The 25,433-nt window shown below is 35.8% G+C and overlaps 1 protein-coding gene across 5 annotated transcripts in view; it reads left to right on the forward strand.

The window, feature by feature from the left end:
• Nucleotides 1-25,433, forward strand: part of CLEC16A (C-type lectin domain containing 16A) — a 208,295-nt gene that overhangs the window by 85,884 nt on the left and 96,978 nt on the right. For all 5 annotated transcript variants that reach the window (XM_069085915.1, XM_069085894.1, XM_069085907.1 and 2 more), the window contains 2 exons: nt 819-947; nt 18,652-18,772. In XM_069085915.1, coding sequence (XP_068942016.1) covers nt 819-947; nt 18,652-18,772 — 250 coding nt within the window. The remainder of the gene's footprint in view (nt 1-818; nt 948-18,651; nt 18,773-25,433) is intronic.

A 25,433-nucleotide genomic window follows, 5' to 3' on the forward strand; every position in this document is an offset into this window, starting at 1 on the left:
GGAGAATACCGGAAAGGAAGGACACAATGTTTTCTAAAAAGGGATAGCTGACATTCTGACATTTAGGGAAGATTCAAGGACAAATTAAAAACAGAACTGTATTACTGCACAGTATAGTAATAGTGTTCAGAATGATAACCCCAAGTCATCAAAAGTTAAATTATGCTTTGTAACATTTGCTTAAAAGAAGGCAGGGAATATACAATGCATTTTATATAAATTTCCATTAAAAACATCCACTTAGGGTCCTAATGATGCTGAATAAATTGCGTTGATGAAATTTTAAAAGAAAAGTGGCCCCTGCCCTTAAGTAACCTAGAGTCTATTTGGGAAGCACACAAATGGAGCAGTTAAACACTAATTGTATGGTGCTAAATTGAATAAGGATTTAGAGAAAGGCAAGGTCTGGGTGGGTTCAAATTGTTGTCAAAAGCTTCATGGACCAATTGGGTAAGGTTTGAATAGAGAGATTGAAGAGGGCAGTTTTAGGTTAGTCGAGTGACACGGGAAAGTCATGGGGGTTAAGGTGAGCTTCTGGAAAAAAATGGAACTGTTTTCTGTCATAATGGGGAGTGCTGAGGTTAAGATTTCATGTTTGGGTAGCATGGGGAGATGGCAAATAGTAGCTTATCTTTGCAGTTGAATATAACATGAGGAACTTTTTTTTTCAATAGCATATTCTTTATTGAGTTGGATCAAGGCATCATACTTAGTGAATTTTGGTTTAATCTGAGACATTTAATTTGTATTGTTTAATATAGCATAATCTGCCAAGCAGCCTCCTGCTTCCATATTTAACTTGAATTTCTCTTTAATAGATTAAGCCCATGAATGTGGAATATTTAATGATGGATGCCTCTATCTTGCTACCTCCAACTGGAACACCTCTGACCGGGATTGACTTTGTAAAGCGATTGCCATGTGGGGATGTGGAAAGAACCCGTAGAGTGAGTATACTTTAATTTTCCTCCCCCAAATTCAGTTACACATTGCTTTTGAGTATAAGGTGAAAAAGTACTTGGTGGAAGATCTGAATTCAAATCTATTTTCAGATGCTTGCTAACTGTGAGACCCTAGACAAGTCACTTAACCTCTCTGCTTCAATTTCTTTTATTGTAAAATGGCACCTAACCCAGGGTTGTTGTGAGGATCAAATGAAATATTTGTAAAGTACTTAGCACAGTAAAAGGTTTATAGTAGGTGCTTAATAAATGCTTGTTCCCTCCTCTTCCATAACATTTGTTGTGATAATATAAAAAGTTACCACAAATTACCCATCAGGCAATTTAAGCTCTCTATAGAATGATTAAATTGCTTGTACATTCAGATTTTAATTCATTTCCTTTGGCACTGGGTATTAATTAAAAGAAGAGTTGATTTGGCCAATCTGAAATAAAGAAAACTGAGCACTGTGGGAAATAAGGGGTAGTTGAGAACACATCATCAAATAAAGTACAAATGAACTCCATCCTCTTTGATGATTTGTTGGTAAGAAATCTATTTTGTCTTGGTTTAAGCACAGTCATATATCATTGTGATTCATGTTTGTCTGCAGGAGAAAATGTGTAAGAAAGTAGATTAATTCCTAGAACACTCTGTAAAGTGTTCTTTCCTTATCAGTACTTATTCTAAAGCATTTGGTTTAGGAAACTGTCTACGTACTGTTCAAGGTATTTTATCTTGCTTTGTAAGATCGTGGTTTCTTTTCTTAGAAAGCACTCAAATCTTTTCCTAGAAAATCATTCCATGGAGGCAATTAATATTAATGGCTGTTTTAGAGAAATTCATTGAAGTAAGCACCTATTATCAGGGTGTATGTTTCTTTTAACTTAAGCCATATGTATAACCATAAAGCCATTGGTGGTTTACTTATTGTTTTCTAAAAGGTCTAAAGGCCCTTTCCTAAGAATTCAACCCAAGAAATGTGTTTCTATCTTCATGGTTTCTTTCTTACCATGTGAAGCAAAGTATTTTCTCAGTTTCCCTATTCCTATAATTCTCTTATCCGCTACTTCTGTAAAATGTGGAAGTAACATTAAAAATTTCTTTCTTGCTATATCTACCTCCACTGTTGTCTGCAGATCTCAACACAGGATCTAACCCTTTTAAGAACTTCTGCTGGTGTATATGTAATTTGGTGTACTTTGAATGAGCCCTTTATAAGTCTGTAGTGTAAAAAAAAAATTATCTGGTAGAATTTATTTCATTTCAAATCAGTTCACTTAAACATCAGTTTAGGTGAGACAATCCACTTGGCATTGAATGACTCACTGCTTCTGATCTACAGTAGCCTTTCAATGACTTAGTGATTTTTCTTATTTTACTCACTAAACATTTTATTGAAATTAGAGAACTTTAAACTTTGTTGTTTCTCCCTAGCCTTAACATCCAACAGACAGGGAAGTAATAGGAAGATATTATTGCCTTTACAAAAAGTTACCTTGTGTAGTACAATCATCTGCTTTGGACCAGAAAGGTTCTAGAAATCATGAATATTTAGGAATGCTACACTGAGTCAAACTCTTTGAAACTTCCTTTTGTTTATACTTAAATTTCGCCTCAACATCTGCCCCAAACATCCTTTGATTAATGAGATCCTTTACGAGAGGACTCAGGTGGAACAGGCCCTGTTGGACTATATTCCTGCCAAAGCCTCTTCTTTCTACCTGGGGGTCACGGGCCAGGCCTCTTCAGTGTATACACCCAGAGCAGACATAGCCGTTTACACTACTACAGACCTTCTGCTAAGGTATTGGATCCTCTTTTCTGCCTTGACACTTCACCTTCCATCCTTATTATAAGGCCTTTCCATTTGTCCTGCTACTATACCCTAGAGGACCCCTGACATTATCATCTGATTTGCTCATGTACCGGAAGGACCACAGAGCTTTGCTCTGCCCTGCAGTGAAACTCTTCTTTATGTGTTTCCCCTAATAAGAATGTGAACCAGGGTGTAGATTTTTATATTTCAAGCACTTAGCACGGTGGTTGACACATAGTAAAAGTTTAACAGATGCTTTTTCATTTCATTCAAAAAGCAGCATATTAACATAATTTAGGAGTCTGATAGTTCATCTTTATCACTTAGCCATTTACTAAATGACTGCAAGGTATTGGACTATTTGCAAAAAGAAACAATTTTTTTTGTTGGTTAGGTTTTTTTGTATCAGAACCCATGGGGGAATGGAAAGGCAATCCTACTGTTGGGGGGAGGGAGAGTTGGAAGGAGAAAAGGCTGGGATTTCCCAGATATTCAGGAAAATAGACACTGGAGTTACCTAATACCTAAAAGCCTCCTGTTATGGTGTTCTAAAGTGTACCATTAGATCAGAAGTTCCTTTAGCTTGCGAGTTCTAGTCATTTATAAGTTCCTCAAAGGTCCATGCTTCCTATTTCTTCATATCCTCACAACTTTCTTTCTGAGAATAGAATGCCCAGTAAATGATGGCTTCTTAGCAGGGCTCTTGTTATCAAGTGCCTAGAGAGTTACCATAAGCTTTGGGGTTCCTTTACATCACCATTTAGGTGAACCATAAAGTATTTAAAAGGTCACAATTTGTTCCCACAGCAGGAAGAACTCTTAAGTGAAATGCAGTAGGTTGATTTTGGTTGATTTTTTTAAAATTTTTATTTTTATTCTGAACTTGAACACCAAAACAATATCATTTCCATATATACAACAGAACACAAAAAGAGGATTTTGTATGAAACTTAGTCTCCATTTCATACTCCTTGCTCTTAAAAAAAAAAAAGCACATAATTTCTACATTACTTTCTTCTTTCTTTTTTTTGCAGGGGGGAGGGAGTGTATGAGGCAGTCAGGATTAAGTGACTTGCCCAGGGTCACACAGCTAGTAAGTATCAAGGGTCTGAGGCTGGATTTGAACTCAGATCCTTCTGACTCCAGGGCCCGGTGCTCTATCCACTCACTGAACCACCTAATGGTCCCTACATGTTACTTTCCACACTGTCGTCGTTATCTGTGCCTTCTTCTGACCTTTCTCTTGTTCTCTTTTTAATATTTTAAGGAATCATTCAGTGGTCCTTTATTGTTTTTCATATCAGTATGGCTCAACCTTCCCATCCCCTTGTCTTGCCTACTTACAAACACAGGGGGGAAACCCTGTTAACAGATAGATGCACTCAAACAAAGTAAGTTCCCACAGTTGCTGCTGTTCACAAATGTATGTGTCTCTTTTGGTCAGTTAGTGGCGAAGTGCTTCATTATAGGCTACTAGAGACTTTGACCAGGGCTCTTAAATTTTTCAGAGTTGTTTTACTTTGGCATTGTCATTGTCCAAGTTGTTTTTCTTTTGTTCATTTCATTGCACCAAGTTTTACTCCCCAGGATTCTTTGAAATGACACTTTGTTTAGCCCTTCCTTGATTGATAATCCCTCCCTTGGCTTCCAGCAGTTCTTTACTCTTTTTTCTTTTTAATCCCCCCTTTCAGCCTCTAGAAGTTGGTTCTCCTTGCAGCTGGTACTGTCCTCCATCTTAACTCCCCCTCTCTCTGTTTTCACTTGTTTCCCTTGAGTTTGCTCTATTTCTGCCCAGTACTGTGTGTGTATACATCTTTGCACATGCACACTTGATGTATGTCTGTGTGTTTTTGTTCAACCCTCCTTTATTTTAAAGAAGACTCATCTGAAACCCATTTTCCCCACCCTTTGCTCTGTGTTTATATGCTCTGCTCAAGCACTCATGTGACACAGGTATTTCATGAAAAATACCTATGGTCTTTTTTTCCAAAAAGAAACAAAAAACTTGGAAGTCTCTTTTTGCAGATAAATTGATTGAAGAATATGAACGTTTCTCAAAATAAGAATTGCAAATTATTAACCACTATGTGAAAAAATGCTCCAAATCGCTATTAGCAAGAGAAATAAAAATAAAAAAAATTGCTTAGATTTTACCTTATACCCAGCAAGTTAGCAAAGATGAGAAAAAGTGGGGGTGTAGTCAGTGTTGTACAGATTGTGGAAAGATAAATACATGAATGCATTGTTGATAGGCCTGCCAATTAGTACAACTGTTTGGGAAAACAATTTGAACTTAGGCAAATAAAAGAGGTGGAAAAAATCCATAACCTCTGACCTAGTGATTCCACTATTAGACACATATCTCAAGGGAGCCATTGATGTTTTATAATTAATTAGTTGGGTTTTTCAGGGATTTAATATTTCTCCTTCCCACTGTCTCCCAAATTGGACCCCCCCACCAAAAGATTGTCAAAAAAAAAATTCATTGGGATATCTAGGTGGCACCGTGAATAGAGTACCCACCGGCCCTGGAGTCAGGAGGACCCAAGTTCAAATCCAGCCCCAGACACTTCACACACACACACACACACACACACACACACACACACACACAAAACTAGCCGTGTGACCTTTGGCAAATCACTTTACTTCAGTTTGCCCCACCTACCCCCTCCAACAAAAAAAAAAAGGCAAAACAAAATGCATAGTCCAGCAAGACAAATTTGTGTGTTGGCCAGGTGCAAAAATGTATGTCTCATTCTGCATTTTAAATCCATCACCTCTTTGCAGGAGGAAGGTGTCACTTTCAGTGTTACTTTCTCTCGACTTCTGGTTTATCATTGATTGAACTCTGATGGATCGGAGTTCCAAAGTCTTTTTCAAGAGGTCATTGATAAAAAGGAAAGTCTCTGTATTCATGAAAATATTTATAGCAACACTTTTTATTATAGCAAAGGACTGGAAACAAAGTAGAAGGCTGTCCCTTGGGGAATAAATATATAAACAAATTGAAAAACATCAATGTAATAGAATATCACTTTGCTGTAAGAAAGAACAAATATGAATACTGAGAAGCATAAAAACACTTACATGAACTGATGGAAAGTAAAGTAAGCAGAGACAAGAAAACCATTTGCAAAAGAAAGAACAAACACCATGAAATAATTGAAGATAAATATTGAAAATTATAAAGAACAAACTTGGCCCCAAAGAAGACAGCTGTCCCTACTTCTTTGCAGAAGTCAGAGGTTCATTGATCTAGAATGTTTCATATATATTATCAGATTTTTTTGCTGTATTGATCAGTTTTGCTTATTTTTTCTTCTCTTTAAAAAAAATTTGTTATATGATATAGCTGTCTGTGAGAGGGGAGTGAGAGGATAAGGGAGAAATTTAGGCTGTATGAAAACAAGGTAACAGTAACAGATTTTTTAAGAAGTCTTTTTTTGCACTAGAGATCCACTTTTTTCTCATGTAGGATTATACTCAGCTTTGCAGGGTAAGTTGTTCTTGTTATAAGCCCATGTCTTTTGTCTTTTGGAATATGGTCTTATAAGCTCTCCTCTATGTTACAAGCTGCCAGATCTTATGGATCTTGTCTGTTGGACTTTGGCACTTGAACTACTTCTTTCTGTATTCCTGAAGGTTTTTTTGTTTTCTTTGATAAGGGAGCTCTGGATTTTGACTGTGACGTTTCTGGGACTTTTTGGGGATTCCTTCAGTGGATTCTTTCTGTCTTTACTGTTTCCTTATTCTAATATTTCTTGCTATCTCAGAGTCATTGATTTCTGTTTTATCTAGTCTCATTGTCAGGGAGTTCATTACTTGTGTAAAGTTTCCTACTTTTAACTATTCTTCTTCAAATTCTTAGCCTCTATTTCATTATTTTCAATCTCTGTGTTTCTTCCTTTTGGGTCTTTTGTTTTCAGTTCACAACAATTCCTAGGTGGGATTTTGGCCATCTCTGGATCTACAATAACACTTTATAGTAGCGAGAGGGGTTTTTGCTGTTGTTTGTTTTTCTTTCCAGGCAAAAAAACAGCTTAATTGTTAGTGGGACTGTGAATTAGGGCAACTATTTTGGAAAACAGTGGCATTATGCAAATTGAGAGTCAGAAATGTTCATAACTTTTTCTGCCACTAGGCCTATACCCCAAGGAGGCCAGTTATTTTTAGTTAATTATTAGTTAATTTCTCAGGCATTTATTATCTCTCTCACCCACTCCAAATTTATTTCCTGAGCTGGGGCTTTGTGCAAGGCCCAAGCTTCCCCTCTGCTGCACTTTTGGGTGTAGTGGTTGGCTCTGCTTGGTCTTAGCCAGAAGGACCTGAATTTCTGTGCTGACTGACCTTCACTTCCTGGAGGTTAGACCCTTTGAGGTTCAGAGAATTGAATCTTTAGAGCCCTTTATGATGTCTCACAACAGAGTGCTAGGAATCTTCAAGTTATGGGGTATCTCTTCTAAGCACTCACTGCTGCCCAACATTGGTTGCTGTAGCTCCCAGTGGCTACCATGGTCCTTGCTGTGGGTTTCTGATGACACTGGAGCTCTGAACTTGTTGCCTTGCGCGCACAAGAGACCTTTGAGCTTCATTCATCCCTAGAATCATACTTTGCGGTAGGCCACCAATGACTTTACTGGAAGCCCTCTTTCTTATTGCCTTTGGACTTCTGGCTGGCTTTTTGTGCAGTTCTTAGGTGGAAGAAGTCATTTACTGTAGTGTATCATTGGATTTCTTGATCATTATTCAGCCTGTTGTGATTTTAAAATTTGTGCTAGAGTAGGTGTGGGGCAGCTTGTCTACCTGTCTCTGTTTGAGTAGCACCCAAATTCCATCTGAGAATTGTACAAAAAGCCAACCAGAAGCCCACAGGCAATAAGAAAGAGGGCTGCTAATAAAGTTAGTGTTGGTCCAGGAAAGAAAATAGTGGTCTCAAAGTGTGATTTGGGGGAACAGATGTAGCCTGGAGAGCTGTGTGTCTAGAGGCAAGAAGTCAGGAGGTAGGAGACTGGCAAGATTGAAGCTCATGAAATAGTTTTTTTGGTTGTTGTTTCTTCAAGTAAGTAAGCATTTATTAAGTGCCTGCTGTGTGCCCATCACTGTGCTAAGCAGTGGTGATACAAAGAAAGGTAAAAATAATCCCTGCCCTCAAGGAGCTTACATTCTTTTTTTGTTTTCATTTAAAAAAAATTTTTGACTTCGAAATACTCTCCCTTCCTGAACCCCGCCTCTCCACCTACCCATTGAGAAGGCAAGAAATATGATAACAGTTATACATATGAAGTCATGTAAAGCATATTAGCCATGTTAGAAAAAAAAGCAAGAAAAATAAAGTTAAAAAAAAAAAAGCAAGCTTCAACCTGCACTAAGAGTTCATCATTTCTCTGGAGGTGGATAGCATTTTTCATCATGGATCCTTTGGAATTGTCATGGATTGTTGACATGATCAGAGTAGCTAAGATTTTCACAGTTGGTCATCATTACAGTGCTAATGAGCTAAGTTTAGAAAAGTTTTGTTGTTTAAATGACAAAATTAAATTATTGGAATATTTCCATACTATTCCTCATTCTTTTTACTTTTCCAAGGCTTTTTAAAACATGGCAAACATTTCTACTAAGTTAAGATCTCCTCGTAAATGTCAGGATGCCTTGGAATAATACGCTTTGAGTTATGGTCAAAGGGAGTATATATGTTTAGTGCTTGATTGTAGACTTATTTTGTTTATTGTGTTCGAATTTGGGGAAGTGAGAGGGGAGAAGAATATTCAAAGGATATTGTGGATGATTGTCAAAGAACCGTTGAAGTCTACTTGTATTTACTCAGAATTGGTATAACTTTTAGGAAGTTAATTATTTTAAAAGTTGTCAAGAGTTTTAAAAGCACTTATCAATAAAGTTTAACATAGTTTTATATCTAGCAACAGAATCAAATTTTTTCTCTACATTTTTCTGCTAAATATTAATTTTTTCTCTGCATTTTCTGCTAAATACTAAATGTAAAAACACTAATGGTTGGTTTCAGGGTTATTAAGTGTTTTAAAAGGATATTTTATTTGTAATAATGTTTCTGTTATTGAGATTTGATAATGATATTTTACCAGTCTCAAGCTGGATACTAGAGCTATATCCTTATTCACTCTACATTAGGTCCAAACTTTGGGTAACATATTTTAGGTGTTCCTTATGTGATCTATTTAGGAAGACATCATGGTAGAGAGGAAAGAGTGATAGACTTGCAGTCAGAGGACCATCATGTGTATTCTAGCTATACTGCTTGAAGTGATCTTGGGCATATTTTCCAGTTCATGGCCACCACAAAAAAAGTTGATACAAATATTTTTTATGCATATAAATCTTTTTCCTCTTTCTTTTATCCCATTGACTTGTAAACTTAGTAATAGTCAAAGGATACAATGTTGTGGGGATATTCCAAATTGCTTTTCATAATGGCTAAATGAGTTCACAAGTCTACCAACAATGCATTAATTTACATGTTTTCCCTAAGCCCTTCTAGCATTTGTCAATTTCCATAGCAAATCAAATCTTAAAACACATTATTTTCCTTTCTCCAATATTCTTAAAAGCAAGATTATCAATGATATTTTTATTTAACATGTTTTTTTCTCTTCATTCATAGAGAAGCCTCCAATCAGTTCTTCTTTATCATAGCCATGAAGAAATTGAAGATTTTCCTTTTGGGGGGGATGGGCGGAGAAGATCGTGGTAGCAGGAGATCCTGGGGGAGGCACTAATTTAACAATGATTTTTAAAGCATGTTTTCTGTATTTAGCCTTAGATCCTCAGTCCTCCTAAATTGAACTTTTTAATCAGTGGAGTCCTTGTCATATTTTCAGAAATAATACACATTAAAATTAATGTGTTTGGAAGTTAAGTATATTTCTCAAGTGGGTCTCTCTATGATTACATTAGTAATCATACTGTAGAGCACTTCATGGGTGAAGAAACCAGAATCATTTTTCAACACTTTGCTTTAGTTGTTTAATTTGAAAATCATTAAACTTGGAACATTTTAAGTTATTTAATTTCCAAATTAGAAATTAATTTGGACCTTAACTCTTTGCAGAACTAACTCTTGTTGGTAATCCATGTAAGTAATTGGTTCTATAGGGATTCTACATAATAACCCTTGTAAGTATCTTGAGTCTAGAAGGATTTTCTTTTATTCAATAATTTTGTTGAATTTGTCTTTTTGTGTTGGAAATGAGACAGAGTGGAATAGTAGAGAGCTGGTCTTAGAGTGAGGAAGACTTGAATACAAATCCTACCTCTACCACATACTGACTGTGTGACCCTGGACAAGTGACTTAAACTTAGCACTCTAGGCAAATTTCTAAGAATACAAGGTACTGACTAGCATTTTAGAAGTTACCTGGTCAGTTGGTATCCTATCATTTATGTTTTAAGAGAAAAGAATCAAGAATGTTATGATTTCAAGGAACTTATTAAAATTGAACTGTTTACATTCCTACATGGAAAGATGATACTTGTAACTCATGAGACTTTTCTCACTGTGAGGATAGTTGAAGGGAATATATATCTATATGTACATATATATATATATATGTATAGGTAGGTGTATGTGTGTACATATGACTGTGTGTATATGTATACTAGAAAGAGGGCACAGAGTGAGTTGAATATGAAGGGATATATCTAAAAAATAAAATTAAGAGGTGAAAGAGGAATATATTGGGAGAAGGAGAAAGAGAGATAGAATAGGGTAAATTATCTCATATAAAAGAGGCAATAGAAAGCTATTACAATGGAGGGAAAGAGCAGGGAGCTGAAAGGGAATGAGTCAACCTTGCTCTCATTGGATTTGGCTTAAGGAGGGAATAACATACACACTCAACTGGGTATCTTACCCTACAGGAAAGTAGGGGGGAAGGGGTTAAGGGTAGGCAGATTGGGGGAAGGAGTAGTCAGAAGCAAACACTTTTGAAAAGGGACAGGGTCAAAGGAGAAAATAGAATAAATGGGGAGTGGGGTAAGATGGAAGGAAATATAGTTAGTCTTTCACAACATGACTACTATGGAAATGTTTTGCATGGCTACCCAGGTATAGCCTATGTTGAATTGCTTGTCTTACCAGTGGAGGTGGGTGAGGAGTGAAGAAGGGAGAGAATCTGGAATTCAAAGTTTTAAAAACAAATGTTAAAAAATTGTTGTTATGTGCAACTAGGAAATAAGATATACAGGCAATGGGGTATAGAAATTCAGCTTACCCGACAAGAAAGTAAGGGGTAAGGGAAGGAATGGGGGCCAGGGGAATATATGAGAAGACAGACTGGGGAAAAGAGTAATCAGTATGCTTGCCAACCTGGAGTGGGGGTGTAGGGAAGAGATGGGGAGAAAATTTGGAACTCAAGATCTTACGGAAATGAATGTTGAAAACTAAAAATAGGGGCAGCCAGGTGGCTCAGCGAGTAAGAGCACCAGTTTCAGTGTCGGGATGACCTGGGGATCAAATCCGGGCTCAGATACTTATTAGCACACCCAGAAATAACTGGCTGTGTAACCTTGAGCAAGTTACTTAACCCCGATTGCTTAAAAAAAAAAACAACTAAAAATAAATAAATTCTGAAAAATTCTGGAAAAAAAAGAATGTCATGATTTCTCAGGCCTTGAATATTTTATTTTATTTGAACAAGGAAGAACAGGGTTGGAGAATATAGAGATAAATGTATATAAATCTTATATCACAATCTCCAATTAAACAGCAAATTAGAAGTCCTGAAAAATCAAAGGAGAGATTAATAAAATTGAAACTAAGAAAGAAAAAAAAAGAAACTAAGAAAAACATTGAACTAATAAGACTAGGAGCTGATTCTATGAAAAATAAATCCAGCAAATAGGTAAACCTTTGATTAATTTCATTGAAAAAAGAAAACCAAATTACCAGTATCAAAAATGAAAAGGGTGAATTCACCACCAATGAAGAGGAAATTGCAGCAATTATAAGGAGCTGTTTTGCCCAATTGTATGCCAATAAATCTGACAATCTAAGTGAAATGGAAGAATATTTACAAAAATATAAATTGCGCAAGTTAACAGAAGAGGAAGTAGAACACTTAACCCTATTTTAGAAAAAGAAATTTAACAAGCCATCAATGAGCTCACTAAAAAATCCCCAGGGCCAGATGGATTCACATGTGAATTTTACCAGACATTTAAAGAACAATTAATCCTAATACTATATAGACTACTTGGAAAAATAGAGAGTCCTACCAAATTCCTTTTGTGACACAAATATCGTGCTGATACCTAAACCAGGAAGAGTCAAAACAGAAAACAAACACTCTAGACCAATTTCCCTAATGAATGTTGATGCAAAAATTTTAAATAAAATCCCAGCAAGGAGATTACAGCAATATATCACAAAGATTACACAGTGACTAGGTGGGATTTACATCAGGAATGGAAGGCTGGCTCAATATTATAAAAACTGTCAACATAATTGACCATACCAATAACAAAACCAACAAAAATCACGATTATCTCAATAGATGCAGAAAAAAAACCTTTGACAAAATACAGCACTTTTTCCTATTAAAAAGTCTAGAAATAAATGGAGCTTTCCTTAAAATGACAAGTAGTGTTTATCTAAAGCCAGCAGCAAGTATTATACTATAATGGGACTAAGCTAGACTCCTGTCCCAGTAAGATCAGGGGTGAAGCAGGTATGCCCATTATCACCACTGTTAGTCAATAATGTACTGGAAATGCTAGCTATAAGCAATAAAAGAAGAAAAAGAAATTGAAGGAATAGGCAGTGAGAAAATAAAACCATTACTCTTTCCAGATGCTGTGATGGTAGATTTGGAGAATCCTAGAAAATCAACTGAAAAATTAATTAAAATAATAACTTTAACAAAATTGCAGGATTTAAAATAAACCTACAAAAATCATAAGCATTTCTATATACTACCAACAAATCCCAGCAATTAAAGATAAATTCCATTTAAAATAACTGTAGACAATATAAAATATTTTGAAGACTCTGCCAAGACAAACCCAGGAACTATCTGAACACAATTACAAAATACTTTTCACACAAATAAAGTCAGATCTAAACAATTGAAAGAATAATAGTGGCTCATGGGTAGGCCAGTAAAAATGATAATTCTGCCTAAATTAATATACTAAATCGGTGCCACGCCAAACTACCAAAAATTATTTTATAGAGCTAGAAAGAGTAATGACAATTCATTTGGAAGAAAAAAAGGTCAAGTATATCAAGGGAATTAGTGGGGGGGAAAGTGAAGAAAGGTAGCCTAGGAATACTAGATCTCAAATTGTATTACAAAGTGGTAATCACCAAACCAACCACGTATTGACTAAGAAATAGAGTGGTGGATCAGTGGAGTAGATTAGATACAAAATACACAGTAGGAAATGGCCATAGTAATCTAGTGTTAGATAAACCCAAAGATCCAATCTTGAGACAGGAACTCTGTCAAAAACTGGAAAGAAGTTTGGCAGAAACTAGGTGTAGACCAACATCTCACACTGTGTACCAAGGTAAGATCAAAATGAGTACATGATTTAGACATAAAGGGAGATGCCATAAACAAATTAAGGGAGCATTGAAGAGTTTACCTGTCAGATCTGTAGATAAGGGAAGAATTTATCATCAAAAGAGATAGAGAACACTACAGGATGTAAAATAGATAATTTTGGTTACATTAAATTAAAAAGGTTTTGCACAAATAAAACCAAATTCAGCCAACATCAAAGGAAAGCATAAAACTGGGGGAAAATTTTGACAGCTAATTTCTCTGATAAAGGCCTCATCTCTCAAATATATAGATAACAATCAAATTTATATTAATCTGAGTCAGTCCCCAATTGATAAATGATCAAAGGATATCAATAGGCAGTTTTCAGATGAAGTCCTGAAAGCTATCTATAGTTATATGAAAAAATTCTCTGAATCTCTACTGCTTAGAGAAGTGCAAATTCAAACAGCCCTGAGGGACCATCTCACACCTATCAGCTTGGCTAACAGGACAAAAAGGGAACATGAAATATGTTGGAAGGGATATGGGAACATTAGGACACTAAAGCACTGTTGGTGGAGTTGTAAACTACTCCATCCATTTTGGAGAGAAATTTGAACTATGCCCCAAGAGCCATAAAACTGGGAGTTTTCACTGAGCAATGCCACTTTTAGGTCTGTATCCTAGAGAGTTTTTTTTTTTAAAGAGTTGGTATAAGGACCTATACGTATAGTAACTCTTTTTGTGGTGGCAAAGAATTGGGAATTGAAGGGATACCCATCAATTAGGGAATTGCCGAATGAGTTGTGGTATATGATTGTGATAGAATACTACTGAAATACTATAATATATAGTCTATAATGTAATAGTATACTATAGAATACTATTGAAATTATGATCAGGATGCTTTTAGAAAAACCTGGAAAGATTTACATGAACTGATGCAATGTGAAGTGAGCAAAACCAGGAGAATGTTGTCCAGAGTAACAGCAATGTTGTAAAATGATTGGTTTGTAGGTGACTTAGTTATTTCCAGCAATACAAATGAAAAATCACCTCCAGAGGAAAAAATGATGGAATCTAAAAGCAGATCATAGCATACTGTTATTTAACTTTTTTTTTTTTGGGGGGGGGGGCTGTGTTTCCTTTCATAACATGACTAATATGGAAATAGATTTTGTATACTGCACAAATTTCTTGCCTTGATGATGGGAATTGGGAAGGAGGGTTGCAGAAATTTGGAACTTAAAATCAAGGTTAAAAATGGTTTTTATATATAATTGGGAAAAATATGACAATTTAAAAAATAAATAGGCTAGAAAGCTTAATTTTGAATCAGGACTTTTGCCGTTTGTTGTTGTTGTTGAGTTCAAGGGGAAAAGACAAAAGAACTTGCCTTCAGCCGGGTGCATAGACAAACTTCAAAGGCACGTGTTGATAGTATGTACTGTTGCTCCTGCTGCTCTGCTCATATAAATATATATATATATATATATGCATATATATATATATATATGCTTTTTAATATTCATAGTGCTTGGTATCCTTAAGCTTGATACTTTCTTTTAAGGCTTTGCATAGGAAACAGGAAATGTAATGGGAGATTTTATTATTTTTTTTAATATTCCTGGAAATATTTCCCATTTGTTGTTCATAGTGAAACCAGATGTTTTACCAAAAAGACCTGCATTTTGAGCCAAATTCAGCACACGTTTTGCATTTTGAGGTTTTACTTTTTAAAGAAATGGGTTATAATAAGACATACAAGATTCTATTTTCACATGTCCAGGACAGGATCTTGATTAATTTTTCTTCACTTAAGTCTGTGCTTTTATACTTCAGGAATATTGTACTTTTGACTTGAAAATAAGGCTTCTACTTTTTGAAAATTTTGTAGAGTTTTTCCTCCATTACATACATAGGCAGAACTTTTGAATTCTTAAACTGAAATAGCTTGTCAGTAGCCACCCACATCTTGTACTCTGTAGCATACTAGGGTAGCTCTGTCAGGATGATCAGTCTTTACCTAACATTAATACATGGGTTTAATTAAAACCTTTGGTTAAGTGGCAATAACTCGATGAGATTATGTTATTTTCTCAATTTCTTGCACATCTTTATGTAGATGCAGGCATTTTAAATCTTTTTTTTTTTTTTAACAAGCAGTAGCATTACTTTAGCCTTTCCTCAGAAGAGCTCAAAGCACAAGCTTGACCTGTTTAAACTCCTTGATATTCATTTAGGATATTAGTCAGTGGAAGTTCATCTTTCTGCAAACAAAAATAAAGACTTGGGAAAGAATACTGTTCTGTCCTTCCTTTCAGCATAGTATAGTAAAAAATAACATTGAATTTAGAATCAGAAGATTTGATTTCAAGTCCTAGTGCCTTATTTCTTAGCTGTGTGTCTTTAGACAAGCCATTTAATTTCCTCAATCCTCAGTTTCATCTATAATTTAGAGGTAGTAATATTTGTACTCTCTGCAGGGTGGGGTGGCTAAGTGGTGCAGTAAATAGAGCACCAGCCCTGGAGTCAGGAGGACCAGAGTGCAAATCCAGCCTCAGACACTGAACACAAAAACTAGCCATGTGACCTTGGGCAAGTCACTTAACCCCAATTGCCCTGCCTTCCCCCCTCCAAAAAAAAAGCAAAAAAAACAAAGTAGTGCCTCCTCCCAACCAGAGAGGAGGTGGGGTAGAAATCTATACAGACCATGACTGTATATGCAGGGGTTATGAGAAAAGTTTTATTGGTATGTAAATGAGAACTTTTATCATTTATAATGGTAGAACTAGAAGAGACTTTGAGGTCTACTTGACAAAATCTAAAATATAAAAATTTTAGAGATGAGACTATACAGTTTACCACAGCTGTGGTGCTATTAGTTTGAACTTAAAAATCTTTTACCACAGAAGTATAGTGAAATGGTTTACAATGCCCTGACATTCTTACTCTGGATAAATCTCTTACATGGGAATTGGGGCAAAATGGGATTGGTGAGCCCTTCGATTTTTAGCATTGGAAAAGACATCCGCATAAACACGTTAGCTATGGTCATTAACACTAGGTGGCCATTAACTGCTAGGAACTCTGATGTCTGTTTGAAAAAATAGATTTCTTCATATGAAAAGAGAGGAATTTACATCTGAACAATGCTTTTTTGGGGGGGTTAACAATCTTGCTCTAATCAAACGTATGTCATTTACCTAGTTCAGGGGGAAAAGCACCCCAAACTTCAGAGAATACAAACAAAGGTTACAAGCAGACAGAGAAACATCAGCAGACAGGCTTCTAACTGTCTGACCATTACATCCATACCTAGTCAGTTATCAGAAAGGGAAGCACCAACATCTGGGTTTTTAAAGCCAGGGGGCTCTCAGTGGCTGCCCAGAGTCTCTCGTTTGGCCAAATCACACAACTCTCCTCAAAGTGAACCCACACAATACTTTTTTTTTTTAAGGAAGTAAAGCTATAGCTTCACTGATGTTAAAAGAACTTAAATGTCTTTTTCCTTCACTGAAAATTTTTATTGACAATAAAAGTAGAATCTAAAGTGTAATTGGGGGGTGGGAGGGTAGAAAGAGGAGCCTAAAAAACCTTTGGACTCTATGGAAATTAATACAGTCAACTCCCATTGACTGCTCATCTTCTTTGTGGATAGCAGATCTCTTGCTGCCTTTCCTCTGATCTTACTGTCTTCCTTCCTGAGGCTGAATACTCATTTGCTCCTTAAATACGTTAATGGTGATTCCTTTCAAGTATAGGTTGAACTAGATGTCTGCTGAGTTCCTTTCCAGCTGCAAAATCTGTTGACTCTCCTTGGCTGTTTTAATGGCTCTTCTAGAGAGTCATCCAAAAGAATGGAAAGAAGAGTAATTTTTTTTTTTAAGCAATTGGGATTAAGTCACTTGCTCAAGGTTACACGGCCAGTTATTTCTGGGTGTGGTGCTGAGTATCTGAGCCCGGGATTTGATCCAGGTCATCCCAACACTGGGGCCGGTGCTCTTACTCACTGAGCCACCTGGCCGCCCCTAAGCAATTGGGGTTAAGTAACTTGCTCAAGGTTACACAGCCAGGTGTTTCTGGGTGGGTGCTAAGTGTCTGAGCCCGGAATTCAATCTCCAGTTCGTTCTGACACTGGAGCCGGTGCTCTTACTTGCTGTGCTACCTGGCCGCCCCAAGAAGAGTAAATTTAAGTCATTTGGCACCCCAAAGTAAAAGTTATTAGGCAGAAAGTTAAAAATCTTGCCTAAATAATTTTTTCCCCTTACTTTCTCTTACTTTAATATTACCATGTGTTAACTCTGGGCCATTGAAAGTAAGCAGAAGAGATAGACTCAAGTTGCAGACTCTATTTTTAGATATAGCTAATTCAGGAATTTGTTTTTGTTGAATATATATATATATATATATATATATATATATATATATATTTCTTTTTTAATTAAGTTTTTATTTGTGTCTTCAGTTTGTAACTTCATCATAGTTTTTTCCAAGTATTCTTCCCTCTCCCAGAGAGGCATTCCATATAATAAATAGTGTTTTTTAAAGAGGAAAAAAATCGGCAAAAATCATCAATATATTGCAAAAGTCCAAAAACATGAGCAATGTGTAACACCTGGGCTTCTTCTCGTTTCTGCAAAGGGATTGGTTAGTAGGATCCTTTCCTATTTCTTCATTTAAGTCCTGTCTGATCTTTATAGTTTTGATACATTTACTCAATTTTTTAAATTGTGCTTTTGATTTCCATTGTTGTAGTTGTATATATTGTTTTCTTGATTCTGCTTACTTCACTCTGCATCAGTTCATGTAGAACTTTCCCTGCTTCTCTGTATTTATCACATACATCATTTCTTATAGCACATTAATATTCCATGTACTACAATTCATGTATTCAGGAGCTATAATTTGTTTAGTCATTTTCCAGTCAATGCGTTATCTACTCTGTTTCTAATACTTTGCTATCATAAAAATTGCTTCTATAAGACTATGTGTATTTGTTAACAAGGTTTTTTTGGTTTTGTTTTTTCTAATGGTTGGGGGAGGGGAGAGAATTTTAATTTCATTCATTGCAAAAATAAAATACATTTAAAAAAATAGAGCTGAGAGTAGACTCACTTTGTATCCATGTCTAGCATAAGTCCTGGTTCATAGTGGGTGCTTAATTGATTGATTATTTCCTCTTGCCATGAAAACCCTGGTTATCCAAGTATAACCTATGCCAGAAGAATGAGGCTAAAAGAGATGTGTGTGTGTGTTTTATCAAGTTGCTGTAACATGTTGATCTTCCTGCCTGATTTTTATATGGAATTTTAAATGAATGACACAGCAATTTTACTGTTTCTATTCTCTGACATATTTCTCTAGGCAATTCGAGTTTTCTTCATGTACCGCTCCCTGTCACTGCAACTTAGAGATGAACCTGAGACCCAGTTACCACTGACAAGAGAAGAGGACCTGATAAAAACAGATGATGTCCTGGACCTGAGTAAGTAACCTTCATTTTCATTATTAATAGTAACCGAAGAAAGCTGACTGCATGCTTTACAGATGCTAAACAAATAAACATTTGACTTTTGTCTTGCTATATAGTAATTTTAGTAACAATACTGTATGTGTATGATTTCTACTGTAATTTTATTTTTCTCTGGATTTTTCTCTACTTTGAGTGCTGAGACTGTGAGTGCTTCTTTTTATTTTTAACCCCTCTGAACATTTCAATAGTTTTTTCTTTTCTGTATCTGCAGAGTAGAACATTGATTGACTGATCATGCCAAATAGTTTCTCCTATCTGTACTTCTGTTTTCAGCCTGTTAACTATTTTTATTTTCTTTGCTTACATCTGTTATTTTTCACTTTCTTAGAATTTAGACAAATGGTTTAATTCTCATGTATATGCTCTCTATATCCTTTCCTCCACCTTTGCCCTTTTATTATTTTCATCCCTAACAGATGATAATATGGGTTTCTTCAAGAACATTAGAAGGTATAGATTGATTATATTGCTTAGTTTGATTATGATGAAACATAAAGTTTTTCTTGAGTTTGACAGTGAATATTTTCATAAAGAACAGGATGACGCGCTCACTGCTGCAGCTCTGATTGGATGCAGCTCGGAGTGCGGCATGCGTTTCACCGGGGGGGGGGACGGTGCATACAGAGGGTACCGTAATGTAGTGTGTAGCGCAGGGGATCACCTTCACTACAGTAGCAATCTCAATAGGGCTTATTTTCGGGGGTGGGCTTATTTTAGAGGAATCTTACACAGTAAGGGGAGTGCTTATTTTCGGGATAGGTCTTATTATCGGGGAAACACGGTAGAACTAGAAGGGAAATCAAGCCACCTACTCCAAATTGCCTCATTTAATAGATATGGAAATTTGGTTCAGACAGATCAGAATGGAAGCAGTACCACTAAGGCTTGTAAGCTAAAAACAAATTGTTTTGTTCTCCCCTCAAACCTGTGGTCAAATTGCAAATTGATGGCAGAATTAGAAAAATTAGAATTATTCTGTGTTCTAATTCCTATTCAAGTTGTCATACTTTATTTCAAAGATTTTTAAGTTTTAGCATATCATATTTATAGCCCTGGATACTGGATTCTTGGCAAACTAGAGTTTTTGTCAAGTAGTTGCTCTAGGTTTGTATTAACCTGAAATTGTGCTGCCTCCTGAGAGTCAGTTGCTGCAACTTTAATCAATCATATGGCTTGGCCCATATGTAAGTGATCTTTTCTATTCCATTTATTTCAGGATAGCCAGTGTTTATTGTTCTAATAAAGGGCAGCTAGGTGGCACACTGGGCTTGGAATCAGGAAGACTCATCTTCGTGAGTTCAGATCTAGCCTTAGACTAACTAGCTGTGTGACCTTGGGCAAGTCACTTAGCCCTTTTTTGCTTTAGTTCTTCATCTGTAAAATGAACTGGAGAAGGAAATGGCAAACGATTCCAGTATCTTTGCCAAGAAAAGCCCAAATGGAGTAAGGAAGATGTTGGAAATGACGGAAATGACTCCACAACAATAACACCAATGTTTGTTGTTGTAGTCCTGTCTGTCACCGTACAAAAATTGTTTCCATAAAACTGATTCACTGCTGTCTCATTTATTCTGTAATTAGCCTTGTCTAAGACAAAAAGGCAGCATTCTCAAGATAGTTATGAATAAAGGAATAATACGAGACTGAAAAATTAGTGATCATTCAATGTAAATACCCTAAATAGCATATAATAACTATAATATTTCACAGTAACAAAAAGTTTCTCATATATTTTCTTGTTTTCACCTGTCACATTAGTTGATTTAAGTATATTTTAATTCAGTTGTTTTGAGAAGTTTTGGTGGAGTGGATAGTTTTTTGATAAAAGATGCAGGTCAAATATTTTATCCAACTACATTATGAGTTAAATGACAATTGTGCCTCTTGGAAAATGAAGGTGAAAGGAAGGTAGTTCCAAATAAAATGGATATTTTGAAGCATTCAAGTTCAGGTACTTAGAGCTGAGAGTTTCTTGAACAATACAAGAGTGATCTGAGTTAGTTAAAATGAAATTTGAGAGGCAAGTGTACATGTGGCATTTGAAAAGCAAGTGCATGTGGCCATTGTGGCTTTTGTGGGTAATATTTTCCCCTTTTTGTTGTTTTCTCCTTAAAGAGAATGCAATTCAAGTTTGATTGGTCTATTTTAAAATATATTCATATGGGGAAACCGCATTAAAATAACAAGGTATAACAGCCACTTTAATTATTCATAAACACGGAAGGTGATTTCATTAACGAAATTGGCCTTTTTAAGTGTTAAAGCTTTAGTGGTTTGAGACAACTGTAATGGCCAAACTTTTTAAGGAGGCCTCAGTATATCTAAAATGAATTTTTACACACACTATGCATTGGTTTTATTGTTGCCATTCACATACTCTCCTAACTACGAATATTGGTCACATTTTCTACAGAATTTGAAATACAGTATTTTTTAAAATTATGTTTTTGTTCAAATGGAACATTACACAAAGATTCTAAAAATCTACACAGAATATACAGAATGTAGACTGTATTTTAATTTTGGCAAATTATCCACTCCAGTCTTAAGTGTTTTTTATATTATTTATGTTCTGCCTGCACGCTCTTCCTTTTTTTTGCCTCCTTGAAACCAGGGCTAGATGTTCTACTGATCAGAAAGCGGATCGTGTTTGAATTAAACTGCCAGTTCTCCAAGGGAACGATAACATGAAATTAACATCATTTCCCCTCTCTCTATGAATTACGCTTCTTCTCTGAGTGTTTGATGAATAATACTGCTGGCTCTTTTTCAGAAATGAAGTAGAAATATGGAGAAATGAAATTTTGTCTTATAAACTGACTGGAAATGTGATTATAATACAGCTGTCAGTTTTGTTCTAGTGGATTTTCTTAAAGTAAATCAAATTGTAGTATTAGTTTGTACTTTTAAAGCAGGATGATGTAGTTGTTTCCTGCATATTGATTATTTGATTGGTACCTGTCTGCTGCAACTTTTTTTCAGTAATGCTCATTGATGTGGTTTAATGTATATTCCTGTAATCTTTCCCCATTTTTATAAACTTACAATCATAATCGAGGTACTTTAGAGACATGTTCTACAAAATAATATGGTCACTTATATATATCCCCCTTTTATGTACTGGAATAAACCTAGAACATTTCTCTGAAAAAAGACAAAAAATATTTTTTCCTCTATTTACCCGACTTTCTGTTTCTAGTCTGTTTTTAGGAACTTTTAAAAAGCTTTGGAAAGACAGTATTTTACCTTTTAAAGTTATGTTTACTATCTGTCAAAGATCATGTGTTAATTTTCCTTAAAAATGGGTCTGTTAACTTTATGTCTGATCAATTTCTGTTGGACTTAGTTTAAAATATTGCTCAGGTAGAAGTGATTTCCTATTCTTGACATTCATTGATTTCTGAGTTTATAGACCAATGAGTTTACAAAAAATATAGTTTATAGAACAATGTTGTTGTTTTTTTCATGGTATATAGTTATATCTTATTTACCTTCAAGTTTTATGTGGGCTCTTTAACCATATCAAAGTTTTAAAAAACTTACTATGAATTGGTATTGCCATCAAAAGACTAAATGAGCACCAGCAGTTTTTCATTTTAAGAGTTTTGTGCTAGTTATTACCACCTACTCCTACCCTATTCCTGCCTTTACCCCCAGTTTTGTCCATCTTTTAAGAAATGGCCAAGTGTTCTGAACTTGGAACATATTAAAGCCAAAGTTGTCATTTCCACTTTGGCTTGAGTAGAAATAAGAAATGAAATTTGGTTTTTAAGACTGTCCTTCTGTATCACTATACATCAGAGGAATTGGCCTCAGGCTATCTACACCTGACAAATGTGTTTTATAAGAAGGCAAACGTTTCTTAACTGTCTTTAGATGGATAAAAAAACTGAGAAACAAGTTTTATGGCTTTTGTTCCTAAGAACATCTTTAAAATTTCAGTTAGTTTTTCCTCAGTAGCAGGTTTTTTAAGATGTTCCTAGTAGCAAAAGCTATAAAATGTACCTCCTATATTCTGCATCCCCCTGAAAGATGTTTAGAAGATAAAAGCTGCTTCTCATTTAATCTTTCTATCATTACCATCAAGTTTTTAGGAGGTCACATATACTATGTATTAGGGATTTTTCATTGATAGTTCTTATTCAGTTGTTATTTTAAAACTTTAATAATTTAGGAAGAGAGGCAGTTAAGGAGAGTAGGGGAAGTATACTGAACTGAGTAGTAAGTACTACACCCTGAGAGCTGGTATTCTTTTGACTTGAGACCTTTATTAAAGGTCATGTTGTCTGCCACTTGTTCAGACTCTTTAGGAGTTTGTTTTGGATGTTTTGTGGTTGATCAGATATTAGGGCCAGAAACAAATCCTCCTCTCTCAGGATTTTAAGATTACTGAATTCTATGTTAATTTGATTTGTCTATAACATTGTTAGAGACTAGAGGTGACACATGGGAGTGAGAGGTTGAAATAGACATGTTTCTTTGGGCACATGTTGAGTACCTTTTGAACAGAAGCTCTCTGTAGGAAAAGTATAAGATAGTAAATGAGTTTAACTGTGGTGCATCTTGGAATTAGATATGTATGTAGTAAGCCTTTACTTTCTTGATTTCCCTCCTCTATCAAGTTACTTTCTACAGTGTCTTCTACTTCCCAAAAGAAATAAAAAGTCTACAGAAAATCTCTCTAGTACTGGCATATATCTTTGAGAGGCAGTGTGAGCAAAAGTAAAAAACCGCTGACCTGGGAATCAGGAAACCTGGACTGGAACCTAGGCTGCTACCTCTTAGGCTTCTGTTTTCTTATCTGGAAAATTACAATCTTATCAGCAAACATTTATTAAACTCCACTGTTTGCTAGCACTTATGATAGACTTTAGATTCTAAAGTTTCTTCTGGTTGAAAACAGCATCTATATTAATATTTTAAAACTACAAGAAAATACTGTGCTTCCAGGACTAAATCTTCAAACACATCTAAACACAGTCATCAGAAATTAACACCAGTCATAGAAACTGCTTGTTTTATCATTCAAATGTCATCAGGCAGAAGTGTCCTTCTATTTACCTCTTCTTTTAAGATGATTAATTTTATAATTACAGACAAAAATTCCTTACCTTGAAATTGAGTTCTGAATGTTTTTCACATTTTGTACAATTTTGTGTACAGTTTTTCTAAATAGAACTTTATTCCTTCCAAAATTAGATATTCCGCCGACCCTGGAGTCAGGAGGATCTGAGTTCATATCTGGCCTCAGATACTTAACACTTACTAGCCTTGTGACCTTGGGCAAGTCACTTAACCCCAATTGCCCTGCCTTCCCTACTCCAAAAAAAAAAAGGCAAATAAATAAATAAAATGTGTTCCTTCTCTCCTGAATATCCTCTCTCAACATATGCTCATATAGAAAAGTTCTATCTTCCTGATTTCTTCAGTTTGATGCTTTAAGCTGTCTTTTCATTTATCTGTTTTCATTACCCCTACTTGACTATTCAGATTTTAAACTATGCTTTGCATTTTTCTAAGTACATTTGGGACTTTCCAAAGTCCTTAGGCAGGAAAATGTATGTAATTTAATGACTAGTATAACCTTGAATGTCCATAAAGCTGTTTTCTCTCCAAATTCTTTGCATCCTTTGTAGTAGTGAAATGGATACAGGTCACAGGATCACCGATCTAGAGCTGATAGGGACCTGGAGGCTTTCAAGGTAAACCCTGTCATTCTATAGATGAGGAAACTGAGGCCCAGGGAGAGAAGTAACTTGTCCAAAGTCACAGCAGTAGCTGAATATAGAATTGTATTTGGCAGTTGAACTCACACTAGTGTAGTTTCTAAAGTTATGCTTCCTTTACCTCTGTGCTAGTGATCCTCACTGCTTGGTTCCTGTGTCAGGGAGCCAGAATTAATGTACATATCATCTCCTCTTTTAGGATGTCAGCTCTTTGTGCCTTAGACATTTCCTAAACCAAAGATTCCCTGGCCATATTACTTGTTGGCTGCTTGGAATGCTTTGCTGATGTCAACACCCAGGGGCTTGAGGGACTTTGGATATCTTCTCCCAAGTTCTTTAATTATGTTTCCCCTTTCATTTCTTTTGCAGTTACCTTTGTATTTCACAGTATCTTCTCATCACATTGTATCTCCAGCTCCTAACACAGTATGTGGCACATAGTAGGCATTTAACAGATGCTTGCTGATTGATTGTGTTTATGCAGCACAATATATTCAGTAGTTTTAGAGTACATGAATGCTAGCTGTTAACTATGGGAGGAACTCTTTAGGTACAGACGGTAGAATAGGTAAAAGAAAACTGCACAATCTGGCATAATTGTTAACTTGCCTAGGCTGTCAGTACCTAAATTAGATGACTCCCATTATAAGCAGATTCTGAAGGTCATCCCCTATCTTTGCTATTTTCTCCATGCTTGCCATATTCAGACTAGAGCTAAGTGCTTCCTTCAGCCTTCTCTATCCTTGGAGAAGCAAGGCCCTTTTCTGTCAGCCTCAGAGCCATCACTGATACCAAGTACAGACTTCTAGCAAACTACTGGACCTTGACTTGGTGACATTCCTCAACTTTTCCATGGTAGGCATCTTTGCTGAACACAGTGTACTTTT

The sequence above is a fragment of the Petaurus breviceps genome, unplaced genomic scaffold, assembly GCF_028583685.1.
Source record: "Petaurus breviceps papuanus isolate PSGF00001 unplaced genomic scaffold, PetGlider_PUasm1.0 118, whole genome shotgun sequence".
Lineage (NCBI taxonomy): Eukaryota > Metazoa > Chordata > Mammalia > Diprotodontia > Petauridae > Petaurus > Petaurus breviceps.